This window comes from Peromyscus eremicus, chromosome 2 (assembly GCF_949786415.1).
Source record: "Peromyscus eremicus chromosome 2, PerEre_H2_v1, whole genome shotgun sequence".
Taxonomy (NCBI): Eukaryota; Metazoa; Chordata; class Mammalia; order Rodentia; family Cricetidae; genus Peromyscus; species Peromyscus eremicus.
In genome coordinates this window covers 122,942,309-122,956,570 of record NC_081417.1, presented here as the reverse complement: position 1 = coordinate 122,956,570, position 14,262 = coordinate 122,942,309, and the positions used below count along the sequence as shown (strand labels likewise).

Genomic DNA, 14,262 nt, shown 5'->3' with positions numbered 1-14,262 from the left:
AGAGAAACCCTGTCTTGAAAAACCAAAAAGTAAACAAACAAATAAAATACTTTAAGTAAAGATAAATGGATTGACCTTTCATCTGGGGGGATAAAAACTTCAATGAAAATCTCTAGTAGTATTTGATGGGATGATTAATAATTTAGAATTATGTACTGGAAACCCATTATGTCAGAAATACCATTACACACAGTGAATATGGCAGTAACTTAAGACAAAAAAAGCTCAATGAGGGGTTTGGAATACAAATATGAAAACAAATCTTGTAGATGACAGATTTCTAGAGGATAAGATGAGGACATTAAGTAAAATTTAATTTTAACAGCAGTGGTGGCGCATGCCTTTAATCCCAGCTCTCAGGAGGCAGAGCCAGGTGGATCTCTATGAGTTCAAGGCCAGCCTGGTCTACAAAGTGAGTTCCAGGACAGGCTCCAAAGCTACACAGAGAAACCCTGTCTCAGGAAAAAAAAAATTTTTAAACCTACATTTTATGACTTAAGATGATCTCTTATGTGAAAAAAGATATATATTTATAATGGGCTGACACTTCTCAATAACTCTTAAGAGGTCTACCTCGTATGTTTACCAATAATGTTTTTATGTTTTTGTGTAATTAGAAACAGGTATTTTATTAACAAAAGCAACTCTACTAAAACATCCCTACATCATTCCTTATAAACTAATTTCCCAGTATAATGGTCAACAAGAAGTTCATAAATAATGAACTAAGATAACTCAGCTAACAAAGGCCTGTGCTTCCAAGCCTGACAACCTGAGTTCAATTCCAGAAACCTACATGGTAAGGAAAGAACAACTATCATGTACACCAAAAATGTCACAAATACCACGCACATACATACCCCTAAATAATTATAACAAAAAAAGGCAAGCGGAGAAGGATGAGCCAGCTAGTTTACCAGTCTTTAAATACATGTACTGGGGCTTGATTTGAAACACCATACTTTTTATTTTTATCTATGTAAATATCCTTTCTTACAAAAGCATTCCAGACAAGTAACATGGAAAAGCTACTTGGTATGACTCAGCTGATGTAACATAAATGATTACATTAGGCTACTATCACTATTTCAGGTGGACTATTGTTTCAAATGGAAAGAACGTAGCCAGGATTGGTGGCACATGTCTTTAATCCCAGCATGCAGGGGACAGTGGCAGGTGTATTTCTGTGAGTTCGAGGCCAGTCTGGTCTACAAAGCAAGTTCCAGGATAGCTAGGGCTACAAAGAGAAAGCCTTTCTTGAAAAACCAACAACAACAACAAGAACAACACAAACAAACAAAAAGAACAAACAAATCAAGTGGAAACAGAGTGTGTATACACAATGCATTGACAAATCTTTATTCTGCATCTCTCCCTAATCTCTTCCTTCACGAGTGACTTTTCAATAAGATGAAGACTATTTGTCTTCATTTACACATGAAATGCTCATAACATAGTTGTTCCCTTTTACCTAAAAGAAATACTTTCTAAAACACCAGTAAATATCTGCAACCCATCAAACACTGTAAATACGCATTTTTTCTTAATCATACATGCATTTGAAAAAGTTTAATAAATAAATTAGGCATTGTAAAAGATTAGCAGGAATACTAAATAGAACAGAAAAATTACAACGTAATCAGTTATATGAATGTGGACCTTCTTCTGTACATGATACTGCAGGAAATGTAATAACTTGTTAACTAGACAGCTACTAAAAGATAAATTGATGGAGCCACTGAGAATGGAGTAAGGAAGGGCTAGAGAGATAGCTGGTTAAGAGCACTTGTTCTTAACAAGGACCTGGGTTCAGTTCACAACATCCACATACTGGCTCACATCCATCCTTAACTCTAGTTCCAGGGGATCAGACACCCTCTTCTGACCTCTGCAGGCACAAGGCACACACATGGTGTACACGTATACATGCAGGTAAAACACCACACACATAAAATAAGTAAAATTTTTTTTTTTTACTGAGGAAGTCCTTGTTTTTAGAAGGTTCGACCTGATTTTCAGATTGTAGTTGAACGCAGGTTAACTGAAACCACAGAAAGCAAAACTAGGATAGTGACTGGACTGTATCTCACTGACAGACACAAGTCTAGTGCAAAGCCCTGGGTTCCATCCCCCCACCACAGAAATAAACATATAAAAAAGTAAATCCTGCAGATAAGGAGAGAGTATTGTATTGAAAACTATTTTTCAATTATCCAAATACTATAACACTTTTTAATTATCAACTTTAATACAGTGTATCTGACTTAATCAACAGGTTACATTTCCAGGTACATCTACTAAATGAACACACATGGATATGTATATATACATACACTCATATACTGTAGCAATTATAACTTGGTTAGCCATATGGAAGCAACACAGTGCAAATACTTTTAGAAAACTTTTTATAAAAGAAGAAAAGCAAGGAACTTACGACTTTTTTTCAAAATTCCAAGCACTTGTATCAGAAGATCTGGATGATTCATCTAAAAAGTTTCATTGAAACAAAGAACAATTAGCAGGACATTGGTGAGAACTCAATTGATTAAATAGTAATATTTAAACAAAAATCATGCTCTGTATTTTAAAATAATACAATCATAGTAGTATTTTTTACTTTGTCAACAAATCTTGTTCAGAGAAGTAGAATACAACAAATGCAGAACTATTTACTATTAGAGAAAAATAGAAACAAGTTTACCAAATGACTATTAAATAGACTAGAAATTTAAATGACAAACTTTCATTCAAATCAAATATCTTTGAGTAAAAACAAAAACAAAAGAAGAAAAGTATTTAAAAGAAAAAAAAACTTTAAACATTGTCCTGGCTAGTTTTATGCCAACTTGACATAAGCTCATAATTTGGGAAGAGGGAACCTTAGAAATATTATCAGCTGGGCGGTGGTGGCGCAAACTTTTAATCCCACAGCACTCAAGAGGCAGAGGCAGAGGCAGAAGCAGAGGAATCTCAGTTGAGTTCAAGGCCAGCCTGGTCTACAGAGTTCCAGGACAGTCAAGACTACACAGAGAAACCTTGTCTCAAAAAACAAAAACAAAAAAAAAAAAAAAAAAAAAGAAAAGAAAGAAAGAAAGAAAATATTATCACTAGACTGGCCTGTAGGCAAGCCTGTGGGGCTTCCCCCGCCCCCAACTTGATTGATATGGTGGCACCCCTGGGCTGGTGGTCCTGGATATGTACTATAAGAAAGTAGGCAGAGCAAGCCACAAGGTGTAAGCCATTAAACAGCACTCCCTTCATGGCCTTTGCTTCAGTTCCTGCCTGCCTTGAGTTCCTGCCCTGATTTCCCTTGATGATGGACTACAAGCTGTTAAAATGAAATAAACCATTTCCTCCCCAAGTTGCTTTTGGTCATGGTGTTTTATCACAGCAACAGAAACCCTAACTAAGACAAGCAGGAAATTTTGACTGGTAACTTTTAAAATATTGTATTACTGTCTGTGACAGGGTGGAGTACATGCCACAGCCCACATGTGAGGCCGGAAGAAAATAGGTAGAATCAGTTCTCTTTTCAATTTGATGTGGGTTCCAAGGCTTGAACTCGGATCATCAGGCTTCCTTGGTATGTGCTTTTTACCCACTGAGACATCTTTCCAGATCTTGACTGACAGTTTTAAATATTTGATTTGACAAAAATTAGCAATATTAATGCCAAATATTGACATTGTTGCTAATAACAGTACCTCACTACTAGTTCTTACCATTTTACCAGGCTGTGTGTGATGGAGCACTTTTAATCCCAGCACTTGGCAGACAGAAGCAAAGGATCTCTCTGAGTTTATGGCCAGCCTAATCTACACAAAGAATCCAGGACCAACTTGGGCTACATAGTGAGACCCTGCCTCAAAAACAAACATTATCCCTCATCTGGAAGCTAGAGATGAAATACTCTAGTAGCATGTGGCCCAGGCTCTTAGAAACATCATATTATGGCCCAGTGTGGTGGTGCATGTCTGTAACTGCAGCATTGAAGAGGCAGAAGCATGAGAATTACCACAAGTTCAAGGACAGCCTGGACTATACACTGAGTTCCAGCCCAAGATAAACAGAAAAATATTGTCTCAAATAACCAAAAACAACAAAAAATTTATTAGTCATTTCGAAATTGAGGAAAACAATGTTCAAACTTCCAGTCAAGTTTTAATTCAACGGTACTGAAAATTTCCACTTTTCAATACTGCTTACCAGAAATAGTAACTAGTCAATAAGCTCAAATATAAGCACTTTTCCCTTTTATTACTTTCCTCTGTTGGCTTTTTTCTCCCACCTGCATATTTTTACCCTCCCTATTTGAAATGTAAGAGTAAGTTTTAAATTAAAACACTGTTTAGTCCTCTTGGTAATACTCAATAAGCCAAAGGTTTCTTTCCTCCTACCGCGTCTCTAAAAGGTAACCCATTAAAATTATCAAGTACTAGTTAAGTACCATAGAGAGAAGGTTCTTTTTTAATTACTTACCTTGGGAGGAAATTTTATATCTATATTAACATCACTGCTTTTCAGGGCAAACTTGGTCAGAGATGAACCATACAACCTCAGTGAACATTCTGGAATAAAGGAAAATCACAAAAGCATGAAACTGCAAATATGAGTATTTTTTGTTTTAATTGGGAAACCAGAAAGATGACTCAGTAATTAAGAGCACTTGCTGTTCTTGCAGAATACCAGTTTCCAGTACCTAAATGGCAGCTCATAACCATCTGTAACTCCAGTTCTGGGGTATCCAGTAGCCTCTTCCAACCTATCAGGCATTCACATATACATACTACACATAAACTCACGCTGCCCCCACACACATACATCAAAACAAATAAATAAAAAAATTCAGGAAAACTATACATTACTTCAATTACATAATTCTAGCATAATGATTTTCACAAAATTGACATCCTTTCTAACTGAATGGGTATTATGGGTACAAGAATTATGGGTACAAGAACAAAGAATAAGAAAGAAAAAAAAAACCACTAGAAAAGTTCAGTGTTCAAATTCAAATAGCTCATTTAGAAACCAATCTAAGAATATTTAGCAAATGTACTCAACTAGCAATGCTATTGTCACACAGAATTTATTATTTTAGAAGCTTATGTAAGAATCAACTTTTAAGAAAAGGATCAGACATTCAGTACATATATATGCTTTTTCTTTTTTTTCCATATGCTTTTTCAAAATACAAAGTGACTCCAAGTTAACTGATAATGCAAACTTAACACACAGAAAAACTTTGTTCTGATCTTTCTCAGACTATGCGGTATTTCAAAAACAAGGTGTACTTCCAAAAGACCACACCAAAGAGCAAGAAGTAACATGTGAAGCTGGTACTGACCAAGCAAGGTCAGTTCTTAACAAATTAACATTCAGCTTCAGTTGTATACTTTTCAAACTTAAAAATATCTAAACATTATCTGTATCATTAAAATCATAAAAATATAAGTCCTGTTTCTACAATAATACTGAATTACTTTTCAACCATTCTAATCAGTATTCAACTTAGGTAAAAAAACATGAGAGAAATAATAGGAAATGAAATTCTATTTTTCCACTTCAAATTTCCAACATCTCTTTGGATGGTAAAAAAGTTAAGTCTTATTTAAAATACATTTACCTAAACATTAAAAAAAAAAAAGAAAAGATGGACAGCAACCTATACGTGTGTAAATGTATACAATAAACCTGAATTCATAGTACCTTGAACCCAAAAATAAATTTTCTCTAAAGTCTTTACATAAACTAATTTTATCAGTGATACTCAGGGGCTAAAGAGATGGCTCAGCAGTTAATACTATTTGCTGCTCTTACAGTGGATCCAACTTCAGTTTCCCAGCAACCCCATCAGGAGACTCACAACCACCTGTAACTCCAGCTCTTAACACCTTCTTCTGGCCTCTGCAGGCACCTGGCATATGTGTGGTATACATACACATATAAATATTTTTATAATAAAACTCAATCTCTAAAAACAAAACAAAACAAAAATGATACTCATAAACCAATATAAAATATACCTGACCAATAAAAAATTACCTATGTTTGGCATTTTAAAAATCTTGTTCTCATACCACAAAATTATACAATTTTCTTTTTTTCTTAAAAGGGGATACTTTAATAAAAGCAGTTGCTAGAGAGTGAGATGTTAAAGGTGCTTGCTGCCTGAGGAACTAAGGGGGATCCCAAACCACACATGGTGGAAGTTGTTGTCCTCTGATTCCGCACTTACATGCCAGGGCATACACATTCACAAACACACACAAACAAAAAATTAATGTACAAAAAAAAACCCAGGTCATTCCTAAGACACTCAAATTTGTCTACGTTTAAGAAGCAAAAAAAGCTGAGCAGTGGTGGCGCATGCCTTTAATCCCAGCTCTCGGGAGGCAGAAGCAGGTATATCTCTGAGCTGGAGGCCAGCCTGGTCTATAACGTAAGTTCCAGGACAGCCAGGGCTATTACAGAGAGAAACCAAACAACCAAACAACCAAACAAAAAGATATACATTAAGAAATTTACCCTAGTTCAAGAGAAAGTAAGGGAAAACTTTGTGATTCTAATACTTAAATATGTAAAATGGTTCTGTACCTGGTAAATATGTCATTACAACCTTTGACATTTCCTCCACAATGTCCTGGCGGACTCTGAGGTCATCATCTGTTATTCCTTGTTCTTTTGCTAATTCAACAACTGCAATGCTTAAAGCAGCCAGGTGAGCAGGGGAAGGAGATGGAAGAGATCGCAGTTCACTTTCTTCCTGTTTTTCCTGTTAATAGAATGTTTCACAACTATAACAAAGTTTCAATTTTAATGTACTTAATATTTAAGAAAGAAGAATAGAAGTAACAAATATTCACCTTCTAAACATGAGAAATAAAACATGTAATAAGTGAAGCAAAGAAATACTTCTGCTTTTAGGACACAGGATTCAAGGAATAAAAGGTACAGCAAGGGAGTTTACTAGTAAGGTTTTTTTTTTTTAACAATAAAAAGGAATTTTCTGAAATTACAGTTAAATCATTTGATTAATTTTTTAAAATCTGCTCTACTGGAACCGGCAGAGAGAGCTCAGAGGTTAAGAGTGTGGACTGCTTTTGTGAAGGATCCCATTTCAGTTCCCAGCACCCACATCCAGTGGCTCACAACTACCTACATAACTCAAGCTCCAGGGGACCTGAAGCCCTCTCCTGGTCTCTGCTAGCTCCCACAGGGACCCATTATACACTTACTCACTTATAATTAAATAAATAACCATTTTAAAAGAAGAACATAACATTTTAAAAATTGTTCTACTGTACTATTGGTATAAATTGTGAAAATCTACATCTAAGCTAACACAGAGGTTCAACAGTTGGCTCACAATTCTGTAGCAGCAAAGACAGCTATCTTGTAAACCAGAAAAGCCATCAGTCATATCTAATCAACACAGGCAGCATCAAGTCAAATGGTCATAAGAATACTCCCTAACACATACACAAAGTATATAGAATATTTATATACTTTTTTTTAAAACAATCAAACCATGCAAAACCTCTATGGGAACAGAGAAGGACTACAACCCGGAGGACTATGGAAGATCAGGTGAGAGGATTCTTCTCAGAGACGTTATCTGAGCCAAGACTTAAGACTATATATTAGTAGTATTACAATTTTTGAGAAAAAATTAGTTACTATATCAATATACTTAGAAATTCTGTGTTCTGTACTCTCCAGCTTCATGTCATGCCATTTTCTTTCTGGTTCTTTCCTTCCCTCTTACTGGATTCACTCACGTCCTCACACACCATGTCCACTCTTCTCTAGAGACTTTTCTTTATGACGTTTTAATGTACCACATTCACTTTTAGCTTTTTAAACTACTATTTCAAAGTTCAGCTCAAAGGTCACTTTCCAGAGAAACTTCCCTGTTCTAGACCAAGTAAAACATCCTTGTATATTTCCTTAGCACATTTCTCCCTCTAATAAGACTTATTGTACTTAAACCCCTATTCATCAATTATTAGGAACTATAAGAAAAGGAACTATGATTATCTTATTCACCACTACCTACATCTAGCAATCAGACAATAAATACCCTGTATGTGAGTTAAGGTAGAAAGACAGGGAAAATTATGGGGACATGGGAGGTGGAAAAAGTACCTCATCTCAGAGTCCAGTTGAAGCGTCTTAGTGAGAAGTCAAAATTCCAGCACATTAAATGTTTGCTGTGAAGACTGCAGAGATAATATTCCTCTCATATATAGCTATTTTATGTTAAAATAACAAGTACACATGTGTACTGTGGCATGTGTGCCCACTTACACAAAACAAATGATAGTAGACGTGAAAGAACTCTCAAAATAAAAATGTCTTTGGGGGCTAGAAAGATAGCTTAGTGGGTAAGAAAATTTGGTAAGCATGAAGACCTCTAAGTTCAGCTCCCAACACTGATGTAAAAAGCTAAGCATAGTTAAGCACACCAATGGAGACAGGAAGAACATTAAGATTTCTTGGCTTGCAGGAATAACTCCAGTTTCAGTGAGAGACCTTATCTCAAAGGAATAAGGTAGAGACTGATAAAGCATGACACCCAGTCTTCCCAAGGCCTCAGTACAAGTGCAAGCACGTTCACCTCCCTACACACACAGACGCTCGCGCACAGAGTATCTTTTAATAAATCACAACTCTACTTTACACTGATTGTCCTGGAATTCCTTTCTGAGTTGAAGCCAAGGATCCAGTTTCACCTGAGCAGATGTCCCTTAAAACATTAAGGGGACTACTCAGGCTACTGTAGGTGGCAGTATGGAGCGGGGCCTGCTCTCTGCTGCTGCTGCTGCTGCTGCTGCTGCAAGATGGACAAACTGTACCTGACAGTTTTTATTTTATGAATCAATTTTCCTTAGCATCATCAAACTGGTTCCTAGAAGGTTCCTTCTAACCACTGGAGATAAGGAAGTTAATCACATCTTTTCAAGGCTATCATTTCAGTTACTTCATGCCTCATTATTAGATTTATAAGTTTAAAAATTATCTAATACACCTTTACAATTCAAAGAGTCAAGATTTTTAAAAGAGATAACTTACCAAAATATTTTTCTTATGTCGTTTTTCTTTTATATGTTTATGTGCTCCTTGGATGTTTTCAATGTGAATTAAGCAAAGTTTGCATAGATAACGGCAATTGGTATATTCTGGTGATCGCTGAAGAAATAAATTTAAAAATACACTTTCTCAGTAAACAAATAAATGACAGACTATATAAGTGAATAATCTGACTAACTGTAACAGGCCAAAATAGGTCCTGAGGAGCTGCTGACATAGCTGAGTGGTAGAACATATGCCTACCATGTGCTAGGACCCAGGTCAGACACCCCAACACCACAAGAAAGGAAACAAACAAGCACTGAAGAATATGTGTTTTAGTAAGTGACCAGTACCTAAAACTCAAGAAACAGCTGACTTTTTCATGTGTTTAGTAAGTAACCAGTACCTAAACACTCAGGAGATAGCTGAATTTTTCACGTGTTTAGTAAGTAACCAGTACCTGAAACTCAAGAGATAGCTGACTTTTGAGATAGCTGACTTGTTCATGTGCTTAGTAAGTAACCAGTTCCTAAACAAGGTATAGATTAATAGAAATGGGTTAATTTAAGATAGAAGAACTAGATAACAAGAAGTCTGCCATGGCTATACAGTTTATAAGTAATATAAATCTCTGTGTGTTTACTTGGCTGAGGGACTGGCAGGTAAGAGATTGGTCCTGGCCATGGGCCAGGCAGGACCAGGAAAACTTCAGCTACATATGTGTTTTTTCAAAATAATAAAACAATAATTACTAAGCGCTTGCTAGGTACCAGACACTATGCTAGATGCTTCATATATAAATTGTCATTTTAATTCTTAATAATCCAGGAAGATTAATAATATTTTCATTTCATAGATTTGAAAACCTGTATTTGGGACTTCAGAGGGCTTCAATAATACTGAGCAGGAGATAATGAATTTCAGTTCATGCATATCTGAATCCAAAGCTAACAACCTTTTACAATAAAAAATTAATAAAAACAATCAATAGAATCAACAGATGCTAGTTTTAAAGCACTGTCTCTATTGCCTTACATTAAAACTTCAGTAATACTTAGTGTTTTGTTTCAGATTAATTTTCAATGTTCAGTGCAACTCCTGACAAAAGGGTTCTCTTACCTGGGAATATACATTCTTTCTTAAAAGATTTTATTTATTTGTATTTTATGTGTGTGAGCATTTTGCTTATAAGTATTTAAGTGTGCCTCATGTGTGCAGTGGCCCCAGAAAAGGGGGTCAAGATCCTCTAGAACTAGAGTTATAGGAAGTTGTGAGCCACAGTGTAGGTGCTAGGAACCAAATTCAGGTCCTTTATAAGGATAGCAAGTGTTCTTAAACACTGAGCCATCTCTCCAAACTCAACAAATGATGTTCTTTAAATAAGAAACTTGCATCAAATTTAACAACAGTCCTACCACAGATTACAAAAAACAAACTCAACATTTACAAAGTACTATTTACTAACTTTTAACTGTCAGGGTTCTCTATTTTACTGATAAAGGACTTAAATCTCAAGTATTAAATAATTTCCTAGAAGCAACAGCATATACATGACACACAATCTAGTTATTCTAATTTCGATCATGTGAAAATTCTTTGAGATCAGTTAAGCCATTAAAAATTTTTCTAACATTTCCAACTATAACTATTCATTTACTGAACATTTTTTAAATTCTTGTATGTGAAACATTTTTCATGGAGTTGAACAGTGAACAAGACAAATTCCTGTCAATAAGAATTTACATTCTAGTACATGAAGATTAATAATAAAGGTAAGATATAAATAAATAGGAATATAGATGAGAGAGGAGTTATTTTTAAAACATGGCCACTACTTAAAGTCCTTTTTATACAGCGACTTAAAGGCAGTATAGGATTTGCTGTTCTAAGATATCTGAGCCATGTACTAGACTTCATGCAAAGAAAGAAACTAAGGTCCTGAGCCAAAAATATAACTAAAATATTTATGAAACTACATAGTACAGTTCAAGACATATTTCAATGTCAAGTCATAAGGAGTAAAATTGTGACTGTTAATGTTGTCAACTTGACTTATTTGGGAAGCACCCAAAAGATAAGCAAATGTTGAATGGGTTGAGGAGTGGGGGCCTCTTTCCCCACCTCCTTCCATTTGGGCTTCCACAATGTGAGTTGCTCTCCTTCACCACATCTGTGATAAAGAACTGTAATCTCTGAAATTTTAAGCTAAAATATATGTTTTTCCCCTTTTTCTTGGGTACTGTCACAAGAACAAATTTTTTGATTAATACATTATAAAAACACTAGTATGACTAGTAACTGGGCCAGATCACAAAGTCCTAAGGATTTCTATTTTCACTCTAAGTATAAGAGAAAGCCTATAGAACATGCAAAGGAAAGCTTAACTATCTAAAAATATTTATGTTAAATTGGGCATGGTAGCACAAGCCTTTAATCCTAGTGCATGGGAGGCTGAGGCAACAGACCTCTATGAATCTGAGGCCAGCACAGTCTATATGGTGAGTTCCAGGCCAGCCAGAGCTATAAAAATAAGACTCCATTTCAAAAATAAAATAGGAAAAAAACATGCTCCCACCTAATATTTTTGTTCTTGTTGAGACAGGGTTTCACTATATGTCCTGGATGGTCTAGAACTCACTATACAGAACAGGCTGGCTTTTAACTCAGAGATCTTCCTGTACTTGCCTCCTTGGATTAAAAGTATGGTGGCTCTTTTTTTTTTTTAAATACAAAGTCACAGGTGTCTCAGGTTGTCCTCCAACTTATTATGTAGCTGTGGACAATCTTAAACTCCTGACTTTCCTACCTTCAAATCCTGAAAGATGGGATTAAAGGCATGAACCACCATACAGGGTTCAGTAATTAAGAGTGCCAGCTGCTCTTTCAGAGGACCTGGGATGGGTTCCTAGCATCTAAGACAGATGGCTCACAAGTACCTGTAACTCCAGCTCCAGGGACGCCAATGCCCTCTACTGGCCTCCCACATATACTGTACTCATGTACACAAACCATAATGAAAAAAATAAAAATTTTAAAAGGCATTCACCATCATATACAGATCTAATCTGCATTTTAAAAGAATCATTTGTTTTCTAAGCATAAGACAGAAAACACTCATTCATAATCATTACTATATTGCAATAATCCAGAAAAGAGGTAACAAAAGTGGCAGGGTAGTAAAAGCTGGATTTAGGAACTGAAAATATATATAGCTAATACCTAATAAAACCATGAACACTGATGAGGTCACCAAGGGAGAAATGAAATCAATGATATAAAATGTTAGTAGATGGAACATGTGTAGAAATAAGAAAGGAAAAATAAAAGGCAAGGGAAGCGGAAAGGAAAGAAAATAGAAATATTTTATGCAGACCATGCCATCTCTCTGGTATCCAGTCAACTCTGTCATCACAGCATGGAAGCAGGCATAGACTATATTAAGAAAATGAGCACAGCTGTATCCTAGTAACTGTTTATAAAAAATAGGGAGGTTATATGTATTTTGCCATATTCAAACAAAACAAGGGGAAGGGTGCTCCTGGCAGCACCGATTTACTTCAGAGAGGAGGATGGGCATCAAAGATACTCCATATGGAGTTATCTTCTTCTTGGCAAAAAAATAGCCATTTGGGCAAGAAACTGTTCTTGCCTGGACTGATTGCATCGACTGGACATGCAGGACCCATAGGAAGGTGATCAGTGAACTTTGCTTGGCAAAATGGTCCTTTAGGTTTCTGCTGCACAGAGGAAACTGCCAGACATTCTACAAGACACAGAGAGAAGTTACTGAGAAACTCTAGGCCTGTGGGCTGAAGACAGATGCCCCAACTTTATAGATGAACTCTGGATGACTGTCCAGGCTGCCATCTATCTCTGTCTACTCTTGCAAGACTCCCAAAAGTTGCTTGTGTCCTTCTCCTGTTTCTCAGGTAATATTATATCCCTCTGAGGTCTTTGATGTAGTTGAAGACTAGATAGTTATAATTATTTTAGCTATGATAAAAGATAAGTTAGATATAAAACCTTAGACTCACAAATATAGGATAGAATTATCTCTTTTAATTTTGCCAAATACAAATAGATTAGATATTATAAATAAACTAGATATTGTAATTATAATTCTTGCTTGATAATTGTTCTGTTATATGTAATTTTACTATGTTAAAGTCAAAACCTTTTTGAAAAAATGAAAAGGGGAAGTGCTGGAACTGCCTTTCTGTATGCTGTAAACTTGTGTTGCTCTGATTTGGTTGATTAAATAAAACGCTGATTGGCCAGTAGCCACGCAGGAAGTATAGTGTAGGCGGGATAAGGAGAGAAGAGAATTCTGGGAGGTGGAAGGCTGAGTTAGGAGACGCTGCCAGCATCCACCACCATGATAAGCGAGATGTAAGATACCAGTAAGCCACAAGTCACGTGGCAACTTATAGATTAATAGGAATGGGTTAATTTAAGATATAACTAAAAGTCAACTTACATCAGGTGTGGTGGCATGCTTTTCATCTTAGCACTAAGAAGGCAGAGGTGGGTAGATCTCTGAGCTTGTGGCCTGCCTGATCTACATAGTAAGTTCCAGGCCAGCTAAGACTACATAGTAATACCTGTCTCCAAAAGGAACATGAAGTGTTACACTCTGGAAAAAGTTATAAAGCATACAACTCTTCCCTCGATAACTAACATAACATAGCATACTTTTTCAAGTCGAAAGATGTGATCTCTTTCTAGGCGTTCTTCTGCTTGTTTCAAGCCTAGCCTCTGCTCAGGTGTCAATGCGGATTCATCTATCACAGTGGCATTTTCTAAATAGTCCATCTCAGAAGAATTTTCTTTATTAGATTCTTCACTCTTCATTTTACCTACAAAAGAAGCAATCATTAAATCAGTTATCATCATGTTGGCAGTGGTGGTGCACACCTTTAATCCCAGTACTCAGGAGGCAGAGACAGGCAGATCTCTGAGTTCAAAGCCAACCTGGTCTACAGAGTGCGTTCCAGGACAGCCAGGGCTACACAAAGAAATCTTGTCTCAAAAAACAAAACAACAACAAGAACAAATATCAGTTATTATCACTAAAAATTTTAAATTTAAAAAACACTTAACTATGGGGAGAATTCTTTCCTTATATTTAACTTGGCTGTACAAGTTATTGGAGTATGTTAAAATATATTTATAAGATATATGCAT

The 14,262-nt window shown here is 35.9% G+C and overlaps 1 protein-coding gene across 9 annotated transcripts in view; it reads right to left on the bottom strand.

Annotated features, from left to right (window-relative positions):
* The window catches only part of Tut4 (terminal uridylyl transferase 4), a 140,801-nt gene that overhangs the window by 91,228 nt on the left and 35,311 nt on the right, over positions 1-14,262 (bottom strand). For all 9 annotated transcript variants that reach the window (XR_009377620.1, XR_009377619.1, XM_059254668.1 and 6 more), the window contains exons 3-7: positions 13,771-13,934; positions 9,079-9,195; positions 6,601-6,778; positions 4,483-4,571; positions 2,438-2,489 (exon numbers count right to left, since the gene is read on the bottom strand). Coding sequence is in view for 7 of the 9 variants with exons in the window: in XM_059254668.1 (XP_059110651.1) it covers positions 2,438-2,489; positions 4,483-4,571; positions 6,601-6,778; positions 9,079-9,195; positions 13,771-13,934 (600 nt within the window). In the remaining 2 variants the exon portion in view is untranslated. The remainder of the gene's footprint in view (positions 1-2,437; positions 2,490-4,482; positions 4,572-6,600; positions 6,779-9,078; positions 9,196-13,770; positions 13,935-14,262) is intronic.